We start from the raw sequence: 18,831 nt of genomic DNA on the forward strand, positions 1-18,831 counted from the left end.
TTTATGTAAAAGGCACTTAAAAGGAAAATCCCCCAGGAAAAAAAGACTAAATATAGACAATTATATAAGATGCATATTAAGAATTTTTTTTATATTTGTACTTGAAATAAGACAAAAATACTTAGTAAGAAAATCTATTTTGCAGCGTGAATGAATGAATAAGGTATTTAAACTTCGCTAACACTATAAAAAAGGGGGAGGAGACCGAAAGAAACTCTGGGTTTACCGAAGAAAACCTGCTCCCGACCAGGTTAGGTTCACAGAGTAAGTTACTATGGTAACTGACTCGGAATATAAGTTACCTCTCTTTCAGAAACGGGCTTGACTTACCCTGCTTTCTCGGGTTTGACAAACCTCCCATTTTGAAACCGAAAACCCAGAGTTTCCCTGATTTCAGGGTTAACATACTCAGAGTTTTCACTTAACCTCCTTTCTGAAACGGGCCCATGCAGTATATATTTTTTAAATATTTACATGTATTCACGTTTATATTTATATTAATATAATTTATTTTATATAAAAATATATTTAATATATAAATATAACATATTTTTCTTAAACATATATATATATATATATATGCATGTGTTTGCATTTTTTTATGCATAATAAATAAACACAGTACACACATAAATTATGTAAACAAAAACTTTTATTTTGGATGCGATTAATCGCGATTAATCATTTGACAGCACTATTTAAAATGATATTTTCTTGTAAAACGTACTCCAATAATTAAGAAAAAAATTACAGTGTTTATATATATATATTATATATATAGTGCTGTCAAACGATTAATCGTGATTAATCGCATCCAAAATAAGTTTGTTTACATTATATATGTGTGTGTACTGTGTATATTTATTATGTATATATAAATACACACACATACAGTATATATATTTAAAATATTTACACGCTTATACATTTATATATTCATATTCTTATATTTTATATCATATACAAATCTATTTAATATATAAACATAACATATTTTTCTTAAATATATACATGCATGTGTGTGTATTTATATATACATAATAAAAATACACAGTATACAAACATATGTTATGTAAACAAAAACTTTTACTTTGGATGCGATTAATCGTTTTGACAGCACTATATATATATATATATATATATATATATATATTCACACTGTAATTATTACGTAGGCCATTTAAATAAATTGTTTTAATAATAATATTCTCATCGGTATTTTAACAAACAATTACAGTAGGTAATTATCAGTATTTATATATAATAAAATGACGCAAAATCTAGCTATTTTTCAACAAAAAATAAATAATCTAACACAAAACGCCCAGCTTTTATTTTGAAATGACCCTTTGACTCGGTGTTTGTAGCTTAGCGTCGTCGCTTCGCGTCGCTTGTAGGTAAATAACAGACGAATATAAACGCTTCTTCGTTTATAAAGGAATCGTGTGTTTTCCCCGCTTTTATTGGTATAATTAATCTGTTATGTGTATGACTGGATCGAGAAGCAGCTGACATCGTCCTAAATCTGAAGACGTCCCTGCACTGGTTCTCATCACCGACACGATGCACCATTTTTATAAACGAGTGGCCCATTTCTGCATCTGACCCGCTATGCAGGCGTATGTTGGCTCGGGGCTGTGTTGTCTGTGAGCAGCTGACCTCCGCTGGCTGTAAGCCTGGGCTGACCAGGGCAATGCTCGGAGGAGCAGTGATTTAGGAGATGGGTGAGTATGAGGACCGTCTGCCTGGACTCGAGGGGGACTTCCATCACTTCCCCCCTCCACTGCGACACCCAGGCGGCCGCGAGCGACTCCACATCCAGAAGAGCAGCGTCTGCTCCAGGGCGTACTTCGTGGTGGTCATGGCCTTCTTCCACATCTATATAATAAACATCATAGCTTTGCTGCTTTATGTGCACTATAACACGGGGTCTGGGGAGCAGGATGTACCCCTGGAGAAGAGTGCTAGTGCCCCTCGACCCATGCCTACAGAGCACCACCAAACCCCATCCTCCGCAAACCTGAGCCCCGAGCTCTCCTTCCATCTGCCGCGCCTGGAGGGCATTAGGGTACATGCACTGTTAATGTATAAATATGAGCAAGCAGGGTGTTTTTATTTTAGTTTTATTTATTTTTTTGCACTGTCTTAATTTTATATAACATTCCTATATTTGTCTGTTACAAATTAAAGTATTATATAGCAATGCACAGCTTAGCCCTGAACTGTGTAAATGAATGTCAAGTACAAAGAGTGCTGTTCTTACAACCTACCGCACTAAGAATCGTAATACTAATAGAAAACATGGAGATTTTTAATTTTGTGCATGTTTAAAATCATTAATAATGTATTCCCCCATCACCACCTCCACTTATTCAAAACATTAATATAATAAGGCTGGAGATAAAAAAAATCAATAAAGTCAATTAAATTAAATTTAAATAAAACATTAAACTCACATTTTTGCAAGTTTAAGCATTTTCTTTTTCAGACACATTTTTATTATATGCATCCCACTGGGGGCATCGATGTTTTAGTATTTATTAAGATTTTAAATTAGCATTTATATTTTCAGTTTTCATCTTGGTTTGTTTTTGACAATTCTGGCTTGTGTGGTTATTTAATAGGCGAGGAACTTTTACGGTAAACCTATATCAGGTTTACAGTCTATTTTTTCTAAAGCTATATCAATATTTAGATTTTGTTTTACAAATTTTAGTACTACAACACAGGCTTATTTCATTTCACTTAGTATCTAAGGCAACATTTAATTTTTGTTTTTTTTAGTTACTTATTATTATGACACCTGACAAGAAAGGGAGCAATCCAAGAGAGAGAGAGCTATTTAGGATTTTAATATTTACATTTTATATTATTTCAGCTTTATTTAAATGAATGAAACAATTTTAATGGTAAAAGTTGTATTTTAGTTAACGACTACAACACAAGTCTAAATAAAAAAGACAATGTATTACTATCTAGAATTTAAATAATCACACGTTTATAAATTGTGTTGATAAGTTAAATGATAAATAAAAGACCATAAAGCTTATTCCATCACTTAAGGCACTCTTTTCATGGAGTAACGTTGCTCTGTTTCTGTGTGTGTAATCCAGTGGATGTTATATCTTTTCTGCTCAGGTTGGACATGTGCAAAGAGTTTCTCTGGTTCCTGACCGGACCCATAACATGCGCACCCTCAGCTTGAAGCCACTGCTGTTTGGTGAGTTTCCAATTCATCTGTAGTTTCTCTGTGTTTTGGGTTTGAGTCATTAATTACGGATGTAAAAGTGACCCTGAAATTTATGACAGAAAATGGACACACAGACTCTCGTTTAAGAAAAAACTTTTGAAAAAGTTTAATATCTTAAGATTTAAAAATATAGTACAAGGCTCTTCTATTATTTACAACATTATGCACACTCTGAGGTATGTTTTCTGAAGCTCTAGCCTCTACACCGGTGGCTTTTCCACTTGCGTGCTGCTTGGTTGAGGTGTTTCTGGCGTTTTCCCCAGCTGAACGCTTTCGTGACCAGCAGTCTCTTGCCCGTCACAGTGCCTGTCAGCAGGAAGGTCCCCCCGTCGGGATGGTTGCGGCTCAGGTTTCCCACACAGGTGACGTCCCGCTCCAGCCACAGTGTCAGACGGCTCCTCATTTCCCCTCCCAGCAGCGGGCCGTGCTTTAGGACCTCCAGCCGAGAGCCCAAGGAGAACATCGTCAGGACAGAACTACTGGAGTTCAGCTTGGATAGACGTACTTTAACCACTAGCAGAGAGAGAGAGAAAGACAGACATGAGCAGGGAGTTTCAGCATTAACAATTTATGGTCGTTGCGAATGAGCAAAAAGTAGAGTTTCTTACCAAAGTCACTTTTACAGAAGAGGTTGAGCAGGTCTTTGGATGATGTGGCCTCCTCCAGCTCACAGTCTGTGCAGCTCGCACGCGGCACCACTGAAACCAACCACAAAAATCAGTTTGACAGAGAAAACCCAGCATTGTTTCTGTCTGCATTGCTTTGAAAAAATATTTATGTTTAAAAAAGAAAGATCTCTGTTCACCTCGGCCGTCATTGCTGGTGCTGTTTTGCATATGCGCAACTGAGGAGATGCACATTAGGTGATCTTTGGGAAACTGGTCGCACTGTAGTATTCTAGGCCAGGGGTAACCGTAGCAGTTCATGATGGGGGCGCAGCTGTCCCGTACCGACTCACACAGACTCCTGCATGGTGAAATGATCCTGAAAGGCCAGAGACGAAGCCATGAGAGAAATATTACAATTAATATATATATATATATATATATATATATATATATACATTGTATTGCCAAAAGTATTGGGTCACCCCCTTGTAATGAACAGGTTTGACTACTTCAGTAATTTCTATGAGTACAAATCTTAATGTTTAAGCATATAATGGTGTTTGGTGATGAGTTTTTGGCTCAAGGTCTGCATATAAAGTCACACCAGAGGAGTTCAGCTGGGATCAGGACTTGGCTTTCTGCAGACCAGTCAAGTTCTTCCACACTGACTCAATCAATCATGTCTTTTTGAACCGTGTCTTATACACAGAGACACTGTCATGTTAGAATAGAAAAGGGTCCTGTCCAAACTGTTGCTTTAAAATTAGAAGCACACAATTCCTTAGAATATCATTATATACTTAAACATTAAGATTTGTACTCATAGAAATTACTGAAGTAGTCAAACATGTTCATTAGAAGAGAGTGGCCCAATACTTTTGGCAATATAGTGTGTGTGTGTGTGTGTATATATATATATGTATATATATATATATATATATATATATGTATATATATATATATATATATATATATATATATATATATATATATATATATATATATATATATATATATATATATATATATATATAAATAAATAAATAAAAAACTTTTTTTTTTTTTTTTTTTTTTTTTTTGCCAGTAGTCCACGTTTTTTAAATACATATTTTATTTTATATTTTTAAAAATAGGATGTAAATCTCACATTTTGGTTTTGTAATTACTTTTGAAAATTATTGGTCACAAGGCTCACTGATCTGAGCTTATTTTTAGTCCAATGCAATAACATTAACTACCAAATAGAAAAATAAATTTATCCATGGATCACAATGACTACAACAAGAGGATTAATCATTTAAAACACATTCTTGCTTAAGCAAGGGTATTGTCTTGCTATATTGTCATTTCATTGTAGATGATTTTCACTTCCACTTAACATACACATTAGTACACATTTGCATGATAAAGGCGTCATTTAACTGATTTAAATGCTATGTAATGCTAAACACAAGCCACAACAGATCCCTGAGAGTCAGTCTATTATAAGGAACTCTTACCTCTCAAGGCAGACAGGAGCGAAGAGCGAGCACAGGAAGATGCGGGCGTGCGGGTGGCACTCTCGGGCGAGGAGCGGTAGCCAGCTGGTGCTCTGCTGCACCGCTTCAGCTGGAGATTCGTGTCCCAGCAAGTTGGGCATCCGCATGCTGTTGTAGCCCAGACCCTGGCACAGGGCCATGTTGCTTGGGATGGGCATACAGCGAGAGGATCCCTGGTGTTCCCAGAGTCCGCTGGGCACGGCACCGATGCCAGGGCCAAGCAGGAGCAGAAGTAGAGCAGACGCTGTCAGCATCATAGTCCAGAGAGCCTCAGAGAGCTGGAGAGTCAGTGTAAGGTAGTGTCAGGGTAAAGCAGTGATAGATGTATTTATACACCACTGCCTGAGGCCCATATAGGAGAGGGCGGGACTCTGCAGGACGTGAGAGTGGATTGGTTAGGGAGGGTGTGTATGTGTGTGAGGTGCTGATCCTTCCGTTTCTCTGCTGGAGATGATGAACAGTGAGCTCCACTTTACCACACACTTCCTTTTCCTCTCTTCTTTCCTGAGGAGTGCGATTATGATAATATAACACAACAGATTACCCACGAGTCAGAGGAGGTGTTCACACACTCTAGATGCAGACAGACAGACGGATAGATGGATGGATAGATGGATAGATGGATGGATGGATGTTAGGTATATAAATAGATGGATAGATGCATTTCTAGATAGATGGTTAGACATAAATTGCAAGTTAGATAGATATAGATTGATAGAAAGATGTTAAATAGGTAGATAGTTAGATATATAAATTGATAGATACATTTCTAGATAGATGGATGGATTCATAGATGATGGGTAAATTAATGGATAGATAAACTAACATATAGATGTTAGATAAATTAGTACATACTCTAAAAACTAAAAAGCTGAGAAAACTTAAAAGTTTAAGGCAACCAGCTTCATCAGATTTTTGAGTTTTCTCAACTTTCTCAACTTGTTCTGGTAAGTTGTTGTTGAATTAACTGAAATCTTTTAAGTTTTCTCAACTTTTAATTTTTTACAGGATAGATAGATGGTTGTGTAGGTAAATGGATAGATATACAGACTGACGGATGGATGGATGTTAGATGGTTAGAGATAGACAGACAGACAGACAGACAGACAGACAGATAGGTGGGTGGATAGATGTTGGATAGATAAATTTGCATAGATAAATGGTTGGATAGATAAGTAGATGATTAGATGTTCATGGTTAGATGGATAGCTAAATGTATTTGCAAATGTTTTTGTGTTCAGTGTATGAGAAGTTGTTTTTGGGAACGGTCAGCCAGTGAAAGTGTAAAGCTCTAGGAAGGCTTGGCTGTGACAGAGGTGTGTGAAAGGAAGTGTGTAAGTGTGAGAAGGCTGGAGTGGCGTCTGTGCGTGTGTGATGCTCAGGAGTTTTTCTTCCCCTGCTGGGAGCACTACACAATGTCTACCCCAAAAATGGCCCTCACTTCCTGTCCACTTCATTCCCAGGACCCTTTCTTTCCCCTCGTCCCATCTAATGAATTAGAGAGACCGCATCTCTCGCAGACAAACCATGCGGAAGAGCTTCATGAAGAGCGCGCGTCTCTGTGCGTGTATATGTTTATGCGTTGTCTGCATTTGAATGATGCTGAACAATAAGAGTGATAGATAATGCTGAAACCTATATACAGCGATCTAAATCACTGAGCACTCTCACCCATCCCAGAGAAACAATGCCCCCCGCCGGAACACATTAATGGCACAGCCTCATTAACACACTCAATGGGTCAGGCAATACCATGAGTCTCAAAGAGGGGGATGGGCGCAATTTATTATATTTGCCAATTTAATGGCCTCTGCTCTAATCTTAGCCATTTAAAAATGTGCCCGTTACCCAGATTAAACCAGTCTTAATATATACAGTACTAGTCAAACACTTGCATTTAAGGTCTGCATTTAAAGTCACACCAGAGGAGTTCAGCTGGGATCAGGACTTGGCTTTCTGCAGACCAGTCAAGTTCTTCCACACTGACTCAATCATGTCTTTTTGAACCGTGTCTTATACACAGAGACACTGTCATGTTAGAATAGAAAAGGGTCCTGTCCAAACTGTTGCTATAGAATTAGAAGCACACAATTCCCTAGAATATCATTATATGCTTAAACATTAATATTTGTACTCATAGAAATTACTGAAGTACTCAAACCTGTTCATTAGAAGGGGGCGACCCAATATAGTGTATATGTTCATTTGTTTGTAAATAATTTTTATAAAATATGTATTTATCTTCAAATAATATTGATAAAATCATCAGTTTATTTGCAAATAATATCTATAGAAATATTTATTTAATTGCATATTAATATTTATAATATGTATTAATTTGTAAATCATTTATAAAACATGTATTTATCTTCAAATAATATTTATAAAATCAGTTTATTTGCAAATAATATCTATAGAAATATTTAATTGCAGATCAGATTTTATAAAATTAATTTTCGCAAATAATAGTTATAAAAATATTTCGTTATTTATTTGCAAACAATATAAAAAATATTAATTGCAAACCATATTTATATAAACCCTTTTAATTATATATTAATATTTATATTAAAAATGTGTTTGTTTTATAAAATAATATTTATAAAAACACTTATTTGCAAATTATATTTATGGGGGGAAATCATTTATTTACAAAGAGTATTTATAAATGTTATTTTTTATTTATTTGCTTATTATTTCCAAAACATTTTCCTATATTAATATACTTGCTTTGTAAATATATTCATATGCTTACATTTACATTTGTCTACAAAACATCTTTAAGCAATAAAGCTCTTTCTGATTCTGATTCTGATTCTGATTAAGGTGGTGAGATTTAGTCCAAATGTCTGTGGCCTGTTGCATAAACTGATTAGACTAGTCATAGAAGTTAGTCATCTAATTGTTTTTCTGTAAGGCTGGTCATTACTCAGTCAAGTCATTTACATAAAACAGAAAATTACTCTAATTTGAATCCGAAAAGTAAGACCGATTGCCACTAGCTGGTCAAACTAGTTCTTAAGGTCAAGCATCTTAAGGTGTGCTTATGCAACTGGACTCAGACTGACAAGTACTGTTTTTTTACTACCAACTTCTGTATCTTCACATTCACCTGGGAATGATGGTTCTCACCAAATGAGAATTGATTACATTAACACCTATTTGCAGTGTCTGTTGATTATCCTGCATAGTGTGAGTGTGATCCTTTAATCCTGGAGTCTAATCTCATAATGTTCTCTCCTCATTGACGTTCTCTCTGTCTGCCTCCCGCAGACACTTACTGCTACAATAGATCAAACACAGATACTCTGAAATCATGTCAGCCTTTAAGACTCTTAACACATTGTTAGGAGGTGTGCTGGGATCTTCAGCTGATACCCACAGATTGTAAGCAACACCCTAGAAATCACATAGCCATCTTAATTTGCCTTAAAAGTATTAATTTATTTAAAAAAATCTTTCTGATCCCAGACTTTTGAACAGTAGTGTGTATTCACACTGAGGACAATTGAGATGGACTCAAACACAACTATTAGTGAAGTGACATTCAGCCAAGTATGGTGACCCATACTCGGAATTCGTGCTCTGCATTTCACCCATCCAACGTGCACACACACGGCAGTGAACACACACACACCGTGAACATACACCCGGAGCAGTGGGCAGCCATTTTATGCTGCAGCGCCCGGGGAGCAGTTGGGGGTTCGGTGCCTTGCTCAAGGGCACCTCAGTCGTTGTATTGAGGGTGAAGAGAGCGCTGGACATTCACTCCCCCCACCTACAATCCCTGCCGGCCCGAGACTCGAACCCGCAACCTTTGGATTACAAGGCCGACTCTCTAACCATTAGGCCACGAGTTCCCCGCATTAAAAAAGATTCAAAAATTCACTGATGCTCCAGAAGGAAACATGATGCATTAAAGCAAGGGCTGCCCAACCCTGTTCCTGGCGATCGACTGTCCTGCAAAGTTTAGCTCCAACTCTAATAAAACACACCTGCCTTTAATTTTCACTCGATCCTGAAGACCTTAATTAGTTCAGGTGTGTTTGATTAGGGTTGGAGCTAAACTTTGCAGGACAGTCGATCGCCAGAGGTCTTCAAGCCTGCTCCTTGGGACCCACTCTCCTGGAAAGTTTATTTCCAACCGGCTTCAGCACACCAGCCTGCAATTTTCAAGCAGTCTTGAGGAGCTTGATTGGCCGCTTCAGGTGTGTTTGATTAGGGTTGTAGATAAACTCTTCAGGATAGGGGGTCTGAGTTAAACAGTTGAGTTTTACCGTTTTCGAATCCATTCAGCCCGATCTGCGTGTCTGGCGGTAGCACTTTTAGCGTAGCTAAGGTCTAATCAGATTCAATGGTCTATGATCTAAAAGTGCTACCACCAGACCTGGAGATCGACTGAATGGTTTCGAAAATGGTAAAACTCAACTGTTTAACTCTTGGGGAATTGGAAAATGATTAAAAAAAATAGTGGAGTGTTCCTTTAAGAGCCAGGGGGGTGAAAACTTTTGAACACGATGAAGAGTTTTCTTATTTTATTGAAATATAATTTATTTCATTTAGTACTGCCCTTCGGAAGCAACAGAAGATACATGAAAGTTTCCCGGAAGATCTTCAAATTCAAAAATGTTCACCCCCCCCCCCCCCGGGCTCTTAATACATTGTGTTTCCTTCAGGAGCATCAGTGAATGTTTGAACCTTTTTTTAATAGTTGTGTTCGAGTCCCTCAATTGTCAATTGAAAAAATGGATCTCAAAATCATACGGTCACTACTGGAAAGGGTTAAAAAATGCAAAGGATGCTGGAAAACTGAAGAATCTGCAGGACCTGCAGGATTTTTTCTGAAGGACAGTGCTCAGTTTAACTGTTCAGAACAAACAAGGGACTCATGAACAACCATCACAAAACAAAACAAAAAAACTGTTGTGGATCATCCAGAGAACACCACACACAGTATTAAGAACCAAGGGTTCTCAAACTTTTGAAAAAGCTATTTATTTATTTTTTCAGCTACTGTTTATAGTCTTGTGGACTATATGTAAACATCTTTTATGTAAAATATCTTTCTCAGGATTGAAAAAAAAATAACATGCATTTTGTATGATCTCTATTATTTTGTTAAAATTATTCACATTTTCGCAGATTCTGCAAGGGGTTCTCAAACTTTTGCACGCCACTGTATTATGCAGTATAGGATATATAGGTGTATATGCAGTATGCAGACTGACATTGGCATGTTGACGTGTGTTTCAGAGATCCCAGGGTTCCTGAGTGTGGAGGAGAGCAGCGTGGTGATGCAGCTGGCCCAGCTGAAGGGCCTGACCCACAGCTCTCTCCTCACGTCGCCGGACAGCCAGGAGGAGCAGCTCACTCAAGACGAGCTCTTCAGCCTGCTTGACCTCAACCAGGACGGCCTTCTGCAGAGAGAGGAGGTCAGATAGTCGTTCTGCTAATGCTGCCATTTGAATGTATCAGTTCAGTGCCTTCAATAGAAAAAAAGAAAATTCTGTTAGTTAAGATTTAGTGAGTTACATTTTACATTTCGCCAACGAAAAGCTGGAGCAGAACATTTGTGTGTGTGAGAGCAACACTTCGGTGTTTCATTCCTGAATGAATTAATCATTTGAGTCAGTGATTCAATGATCCATTCATAAACGGTGTGTTTTAAAGGGGTTATATCGCCCACGGAAGGGCTCTTCGGAGTGAAAACAATCATGGCCGCCATATTGAAGGGTCTTTCCAAACCGAAGTGCCCAAATCTGGCCACTTCAAAGGGCCATTCGGATTGAAGGATTTCGAAGGGTACAATTGTGGGACCCTTCGGCCCCCATGATTCTTTGCATAAGTTCTTTTCATGATGATCTCATGTGCCTCCGTATGGACACGGGATGATGGTGCAGAAGCACTTGCTTCGTTTCTTAATGAATCAGCTGCTTTGAACAAATCATTTGAATGAATGATTCAAAGGTTTATAGACAAAGAAGATCCACACTCATCCAAACAGTCCAAAAAGGCTTAAATAATTTATTACTCAGAGGTCACTTAATAGTGCAAAAAAGTGCAAAGGTGGCCTATTTAGTGACCTCTGAGTAATAAATCATATAAGCCTTTTTGGACTGTTTGGATGAGTGCGGATCTTCTTCGTCTATAAACCTCTGTATTTTTAATCTACGCACTGTATATTATTGGTCTACTGGGCTTTCGGACGAGTGTTTGGGGCTACAACCTTTTCTATTTGTTGAATGAATGATTCAATTAATCATTCTTTAAGATGGACTTGCCGCCACCTACTGGCGGTTTTTGTGTCCTATTTATTTATCTATCCATAACAGGCCTAAATCAGCCAAATTACCAGCACATAAACGCACTCAGCAAAATATTGTTTAACTATAGTTATAGACAAAATCTCTAAAAATACAGAGATATAATTTTTTTGTCATTATCGCACACCCCTACATTCGGTGTATATAAATACATCATATATTTTCTTCAAAAACATGGTAGTTTTTAGTGCTTAATCACTCATTTTTGTTCCACGAAAGAAAATAATATTACAATACAGAGCAAAAAGCAAGTGAGGAAATGATGACAGAATTCTGTTCTTGGGAATACTGAGTGAAACAGTAATAAAATGAATATTCCCAGTATTAAAAGCATCTGTTTTGCCGCAGATTTTGAGTCTGGCCCATTCAACTGATGGATCTTGGCTGAGCTCATACAATTTACGGAAAATCCACACCGGGCTTGAGACCAACCCTTCTGGTAAGTGAAGTGTGTGTGTGAGAGAGAGAGAGAGAGAGAGAGAGAGTGGTGGGTCTGACACAATGACACAACATGCAGTGTTTTCTAGCAGCTTCCGGATGGATCCTTTTGTCACTCATTAAAGTCTCATTAATATTAGGGTTACACACACACACACACATCCGGTCGCATACGGTCTCGCTGAAGTAGTGTCCCCTCTTCCGGTCCCCCTGCTCTATTGTCTGGAGAGCGTCCCGCTGTGGTTCGGTTCCGGAGGGGAAAGAGTGAAGACTCACTGACCCGCGAATAGAGAAATGCTATTCTTGTTTTTCTCGCCTTGCTCATTGTAACGCTGCCATCAACAGTTATGTTTCACTTGTGGTGTTTTTGAGGTGAGCATCTCTATTACTCTTGCAGATACCTAAAGTAGAGGATTTAAGAACATCCCTAAACCTAAATAGTAAATCTTTGGATGTAACTTGTCCTGCATCATTTGTGATTTGTGCTACATACGTGAATGATACCTCAAATCATGCGACTTGGTGACAAATCCCAATGACTTACTATGAAGGAGGAATCCAAGCCATATATAGAGACTTGCAAATGACCTGCACCTGAAGGAAACCACTTAGAACATGCTAGCAACCACATAGAAATGTGTTAAAAATATTCAGAACATCTTAGCAACCATATATCTCTTTGCATTGCACCACTCACATTTTCTTCATGACTTTCTGCTTTAAATGGTCAAATAGATGCTTTAACTTTCTTATTGCCACATGGAAGCTATAGCTGATTTCGAGTGGTGTGTGTTTGCAGGAGTTTTGTCTCTGCAGGAGTTTAAGCGTGTCAGTGGTGGAGTGTTGCAGTACAGCGCCGCTGACCAAGGTTTGGACGGACATGCCAAGGTCAGGCAGAGAAGCACACACACTCGACTTTACCTCGGAGAGGGCACACACCACCTGCTGAAGAGCATCAGAAACAGGTAAGGCTTTCTGATGGGCGCAGTAGTGCTCAAAACTCAGGGCTGCTAATCAAAAGGTTCCTGGTTCGATCCGGCACAATCATGCACTTGAGCAAGGCACTTAAAGAGATAGTTTACACTGAAATTAAAATACTGACATTGTTTACTCACCTTCATATCATTCCAATCCTGTACACTGTCTTTCTGCTGTGGAACAATTCGTTTTTTGAACTCCTTATTGACTTTAAAGGGGTCATGAACTGCCTTTGTTTTTTAGTTGGTATTGTTATCTGAGGTCCACTTATAAGATTTTTACATCAAAAGACATTCTCTTTGAATAGGCGTGGAGGATTGTAGACTTTGATATCAAACGATCTCCAAGAAGAAACAAGGCAATAGTGACCACGTAATGAAAACAGGTACTCACACTCATGTGGTGCAGCATCGGATGCAATATAGCCAGCACAGCATCGTCTTTTAGTTTTAATCTTTCTGAAAATCCTGCATTGAATTGTGCCTTGTTTGTAAACGTATCCGCAGTAAAATGAAGGACAGAGTTCTTACTGACGTGGTCTGGGTGTTAACGAATTGTGCTATAATAACACCTACAAATACAACTGATGTCTTTATTGACTTTGTTTTTGTAAGCAAAACAGTTGAACTATTTTGTTTTCTTTTTTTCTTTGTTTTGTTTGGTTTTGGACTTCTCGTTGACTTTCACTGTATGGACAAATAAGTTGGAACATTTTGTTTTGTTTGTGTACATTTTTGTTTTGGACTTCTCGTTGACTTTCATTTTGTTTTGCTTTGCTTTATTTTGGACTTCTCATTGACTTAAGTCAACAAATAAGTTGGAACATTTTGTTTTATTTGTTTTTTTTCAGTTTATTTCGTTTTGTTTTGGCATGCAATTGAAACATTTGTTATGTTTTGTTTTGTTTTTGCCTTACGTATCGACTTTCACTGACAAAACCAGTTGAAACAAAACTGAAAAGAAAATAGAGGCAGAAAAAATAAATAAAATGAGTTTGGTGTTCTGTAGCAGAAAGACACCCATACAGGATTGGAGTTATGAGGGGGAGTAATTGATGACAGTATTTTCATTTTTGGGGGAACTGTCCCTTTAATCTCTAGTCAGATTACTCTTGAAATAACATTGCTTTGGGGTAAAAATCTGCTACTTACTTGTGTACCAGATGTTGTACAAAGTAGAGCTAGTTTAAGACGTGCAGATAAAAGCATAGACAACCTATTTATTTATATTTTCTTCTTCAGAGTGACCCGTTTAACACGACTGCCGTCCTCATTGGTCGATCTCAGCGAGCCAATGGAAGTCGTCCGTTATGAGCAGGGAGGCTACAGCCACGCCCACCACGACAGCAGCCTCACCAATCACGACAGCAGCTGCGCCCACACACACCTGGCAGCTAATAACTCCGCCTCCAAGCAGGTTGCATGCAGGTACATCTACTGTTTAAGACATTAGAAATCTGTTTGATTACGCCAAAAATGTTACGCCATAATAAAAAGGCGGTATCTGACCTGATACGCAGGTATCTGACGGTCTTGCTGCATCTGAACTCGGCAGATGGAGGTGGAGAGACCAGCTTTCCTGTGGCTGACAACAGGACATACGAGGAGGAGGTGAGCCATTTCCTGTTTCTATAGTAACAGGGGGAGGTGAGCTCTGTTGCCATGACAACCAGGCAGCAACAGGAAGAAGGTTTTGAATTATGATAGCTTAGGCACTTGACATTATTGCAGCTTCACTTGTGTGTGTGTGTTTGTTTAAGGTTTTAGGTGATCTCTCTCAGCAGTACTGTGATAAAGGTAATCTGAAGGTCAAACCTGTAGCTGGAACCGCTTTGCTGTGGTATAACCACCTCTCAGATGGCAATGGTGAGTTTCTTTTTTCATATGCCTTCATTTCCTGCATTTGTGACTATATGGCCCGGTTTCACAGACAGGGCTTAGACTAAACCAGGATAAAGCCATAGTTCAATTAGGACATTTAAGTAATTTTTATAAACATGCCTAAGAAAAAAGCATTAATGGTGTTCATCTTAAGACAAAACAAAGGCACTGTGTTTTAAGATCAGTTTCTTTCAGTTGAAACAGCTCAGATTTACACTTTAGTCTAGGACTAGGCTTAAGCCTTGTCTATGAAACTGGGGGTAATTTTTGGTTTTTATTATTATTCTTATCAGAGCTGGGTAGACTACTTACAAATTGTAAACCATTACTGATTACAAATTACATGACAAATATTGTAGTTAAAGGGGACCTATTATGCAAAAATCACTTTTATAAGCTGTTTGAATACAGTTGTGTGGCTGCAGTGTGTGAAAACAACCAGCCTATAATGGTAAAAATCTTTTTAAATAAAACCAATAAATCATAAACCATCTCTCCAGATGAGCTGTTTCAGATTCTCCCTCTGTGCACGTCACAGAGGGGAAAAAGTCCCGCACATTTGTGACGCTCTCTGCCCTATCAGCATAAACACAGCCCTGAGTGAGAAGCTGCGGTCCGCCATTACTGGAGATATATACAATGTCAGCGCCTAAGAGGCTTTACAAGTGTTGTGTTTTGGGATGCACTAATGAACATAGGAGTCACCAAAATCTCCCCTCATCTGAGCCTTAAATTTCATTTTCGAAGGAAATATCCCAGAAAAAATCGGTAACGTCCCCTAAATGTTTATGAATCAATACCAACGCTTCGTGCACGAATGTCAGCTCCAGACAAAGTAACTATCATGCGTTTGTTTTCCAAATTGCCTTTCTAAAAGAGCTTCTTGGCACTCTGTAAGGCTAATGATGCTAAAGCTATCATTGTCTCTGTCTATTTTCACTGGTGCTGCCCATGAATGATCGTGAATAGGAATGTGGTAGTTAAAAGTTGCATATGAGAGCAATGCGAGTCGATCGCTTGAAGTTGTCGAGCTCATAATCAGAAGTGGGACTTTGTTTGTGATAGCATGAGACCAGCTATGTTGTTATTGTTATCCCACCGTGCTCCCCATCTGTGCAATTCATAAACGTGAATTTATTATGCACCATATCATCAGATGACTGACTTTGAAACCGAGTAGTTTTCTGTAAAGATAACAGGCTTGTATTAATAGTGAAATGTTTATTTGCAAAGGCTAGCACTGCTAATGCAGAGCTCGAGCTCCGCCCTCTTCTCCCGGAGCAACAGCTCATTTGCATTTAAAGCAACACACTCAATACAGCTCGTTTTGGCTCATACCTTAAAAGTGGCAATTTTAACAAGCTGTAAAAATTTGTTTGTGGGGTATATTGAGCTAAAACTGAACATGGACATCAGAGACTTATTTTACATCTTGTAAAAAGGGGCGTAATAGGTCCCCTTTTATGTAATCCATTACATTACACATTTTAGGTAGTATAATCAGACTAATTTTAGATTACTTTTGACGTAACTCTTGCACCATATTAATATAAAAATATAAATAAGAAAGAAAATATATTCTATTCGTTTTTATTAGCAACACGAAGTGCGATAAACATTACATAACTTCCCTCTTTTTCTCACTTTCCTTCACTTTTAAATACTTGCGCATTTTTTAATTAGCAGCAATTCAAGCAACAACAAAATACAACAACATGCTATAGGCTATGCCTAATATAAAATAACAAATAACTTACACAAAGTTTAAATAGGTATACAAAACTGAAAATGAGTAAACACTGTGGAACCAAACGTAGTAGGTTCATTACCAAAACGAATAAGCAAGCTTGGAGGCACGGCAAACACCTTGATGTCAAATAAAATAAAGTACTCCAAGTTTAGGCTAAATAAAGTAAAAATCGGCAAACACTGTGGAACCAATTAAATAAGAAATTAATGTTTAAAGAAAACGTCCAAAATCACCTTAGAAAAACAGCAAAAGTCAATAGGCTTTTCAAAATCCAAAATATTGTCAAACAGGTGCTTTTGCATTTTGTTAAATCATCCGCTATGGTCTTAAACGACGATGGAGGATGATGGGCAAATGAGGTAACAGGTGTTGCAGCTTAACAGCGGTATCACCGTCAACTCCGTCTATCCCAGCAAGCCTAGAAGAAACTGCAGGGGGTTTATGAGGTTAATGAAGAGCTAATTAATTTTAAAAATCATAAAAAAACGATAAATTAAAATAAATAATTTTAAAATCAAAATAAAACACTTACTGAAAAAATATATTTGTTTACCTGCATCTCATGTGACCATAATCAATGTCAGAGAAACATGAACATGCAAATGTGATACTTAATTATTAAAATATTTATTTGAAAATCTCAGGGTACTTAAGAGGATCAGATAACAAAAAAGTTGGTGAATTTTTGGGCATTTTAATGTGTTTGAAAGACAAACGCCTTCCAAAGTAATACATGGTAAAATAACCAATTGTGTGATAATTCAAATAAAAATGAATGTGTCCATCAGTAGTTGATGCAGTGTTGAAGCACTTCTTAAACCTGAAATGAGTTTTGTAAATCCAATGGTCGAATGCTGTGTAGCCACTGATCTCTTTGTGAATGTCCATGAAACTGGAAGGCTTTCTGAGTGTATACGAGCAGTAGGCTATTTTAGAAAGAACATTTCAAATATCAAAAAGAGGAATTAGGGAGATTGAATCAATTATGAATAATTTATTGCTATTGTGAAAATATGCAAAAAAAAGATGTAGTCTGATTATGAGTATTTTCAAATGTAATATAATCTAATAATTTTTGGAATCTGATTACGTAATCCAGATTACATGTAATCAGTTACTTCCCAGCTCTGTTTGTAGTGTATGCATGCATAATGAATATTAATGAACTCACCATTGTTGTTCTTCGCGTATTTCCGTCAGGTTGGGTTGGAGAGGTGGATGAATTCTCTCTGCACGGTGACTGCTTAGTCACTCGGGGCTTCAAATGGACAGGAAGGGTGTGGGTGAACATCGACCCTGACCAGCAGCAGCAGGAGAGCTACCAGCGCCTGGTCTCATGGCATCCAGACGGGCAAAGCAAAAAGCCTGAGCATGAAGACCTTCACCAAGACCTCTGAACCAGACGAGCAGACAAACAGCTGATCTAGAATCCGTTTCTGCTAATGTGGAGACTTGTTTAGGAAAGTAAAAGCTGGTGCAGTAAGAGATACGTGAGCTTTACCTTTATATAGCTGTCAGGCCCTGCTCCGGTGACAAATCATTTAATATTCATGAGTTCAACAGGGAAATTGCTTTCAATAATAGCTAAACGTTCACTTCTATATAGTTTGCTGGTGTTGCACAACTTATTTATTCCCTATTTATGAAAGAGTTTTATTCAATGTGGCATATTTATTGAAGTTATTTATTTGTCATATTGCTATTTATTTATTTATATCAAATGTATGGTGTATACATATATGTATATAATAGTAGTGCTGTCAAACGAATCGCATCCAAAATAAAAGTTTTTGTTTACATAATGTGTGTGTACTGTGTATATTTATTGTTTATATAAATATACACAGTACACATATTGTTTATATAAATATACACAGCACAGGTTGTCTTTTTCCATTTTAATGCGCTATTTCAAGCAAAGAAATGGTCAGATATGTAAGTTACATTAATTATAAAATAAATTCATACTTATAGAAGAGCGAATGGGTGGTGTTTTCGATTTCACTGGTCAACTTTCTGTAGGAATTAAACCTCAGCCATCACACATTTCACCGATATACAAGTGC

General features: G+C 37.6%; 2 protein-coding genes across 2 annotated transcripts; one reads left to right on the plus strand and one right to left on the minus strand.

Annotated features, from left to right (window-relative positions):
- The first annotated feature begins 1,351 nt into the window (after positions 1–1,351).
- Positions 1,352–18,746, plus strand: p4htma (prolyl 4-hydroxylase, transmembrane a). Its single transcript, XM_079400964.1, has 9 exons — positions 1,352–2,068; positions 3,139–3,220; positions 10,650–10,828; positions 12,068–12,158; positions 12,957–13,122; positions 14,377–14,562; positions 14,655–14,745; positions 14,895–15,000; positions 17,966–18,746. Exons 1-9 carry the CDS (start codon positions 1,721–1,723, stop codon positions 18,160–18,162), a joined length of 1,446 nt encoding a protein of 481 aa, XP_079257090.1. The 5' UTR covers positions 1,352–1,720; the 3' UTR covers positions 18,163–18,746.
- On the minus strand, positions 3,444–5,653 carry LOC306859739 (secreted frizzled-related protein 5; the record flags this gene model as incomplete). The annotated part of the gene is made up of 4 exons (XM_079400965.1): positions 3,444–3,763; positions 3,859–3,948; positions 4,056–4,234; positions 5,358–5,653. The coding sequence occupies 4 exons, from the start codon at positions 5,651–5,653 to the stop codon at positions 3,444–3,446; spliced, it is 885 nt and encodes a 294-aa protein (XP_079257091.1).
- Positions 18,747–18,831: the final 85 nt, after the last annotated feature.

Source organism: Barbus barbus (genome assembly GCF_936440315.1).
Source record: "Barbus barbus genome assembly, chromosome: 40".
Lineage (NCBI taxonomy): Eukaryota > Metazoa > Chordata > Actinopteri > Cypriniformes > Cyprinidae > Barbus > Barbus barbus.

What these genes read in the sequence shown, in the direction of transcription:
- p4htma (XM_079400964.1), top strand. Translation starts at nt 1,721, where the DNA reads ATGGGTGAGTATGAGGACCGTCTGCCTGGACTCGAGGGGGACTTCCAT. An exon ending in CTTGAAGCCACTGCTGTTTG is followed by an intron (nt 3,221 to 10,649) that starts GTGAGTTTCCAA and finishes CGTGTGTTTCAG; the next exon opens with AGATCCCAGGGTTCCTGAGT. An exon ending in CCACCTCTCAGATGGCAATG is followed by an intron (nt 15,001 to 17,965) that starts GTGAGTTTCTTT and finishes TATTTCCGTCAG; the next exon opens with GTTGGGTTGGAGAGGTGGAT.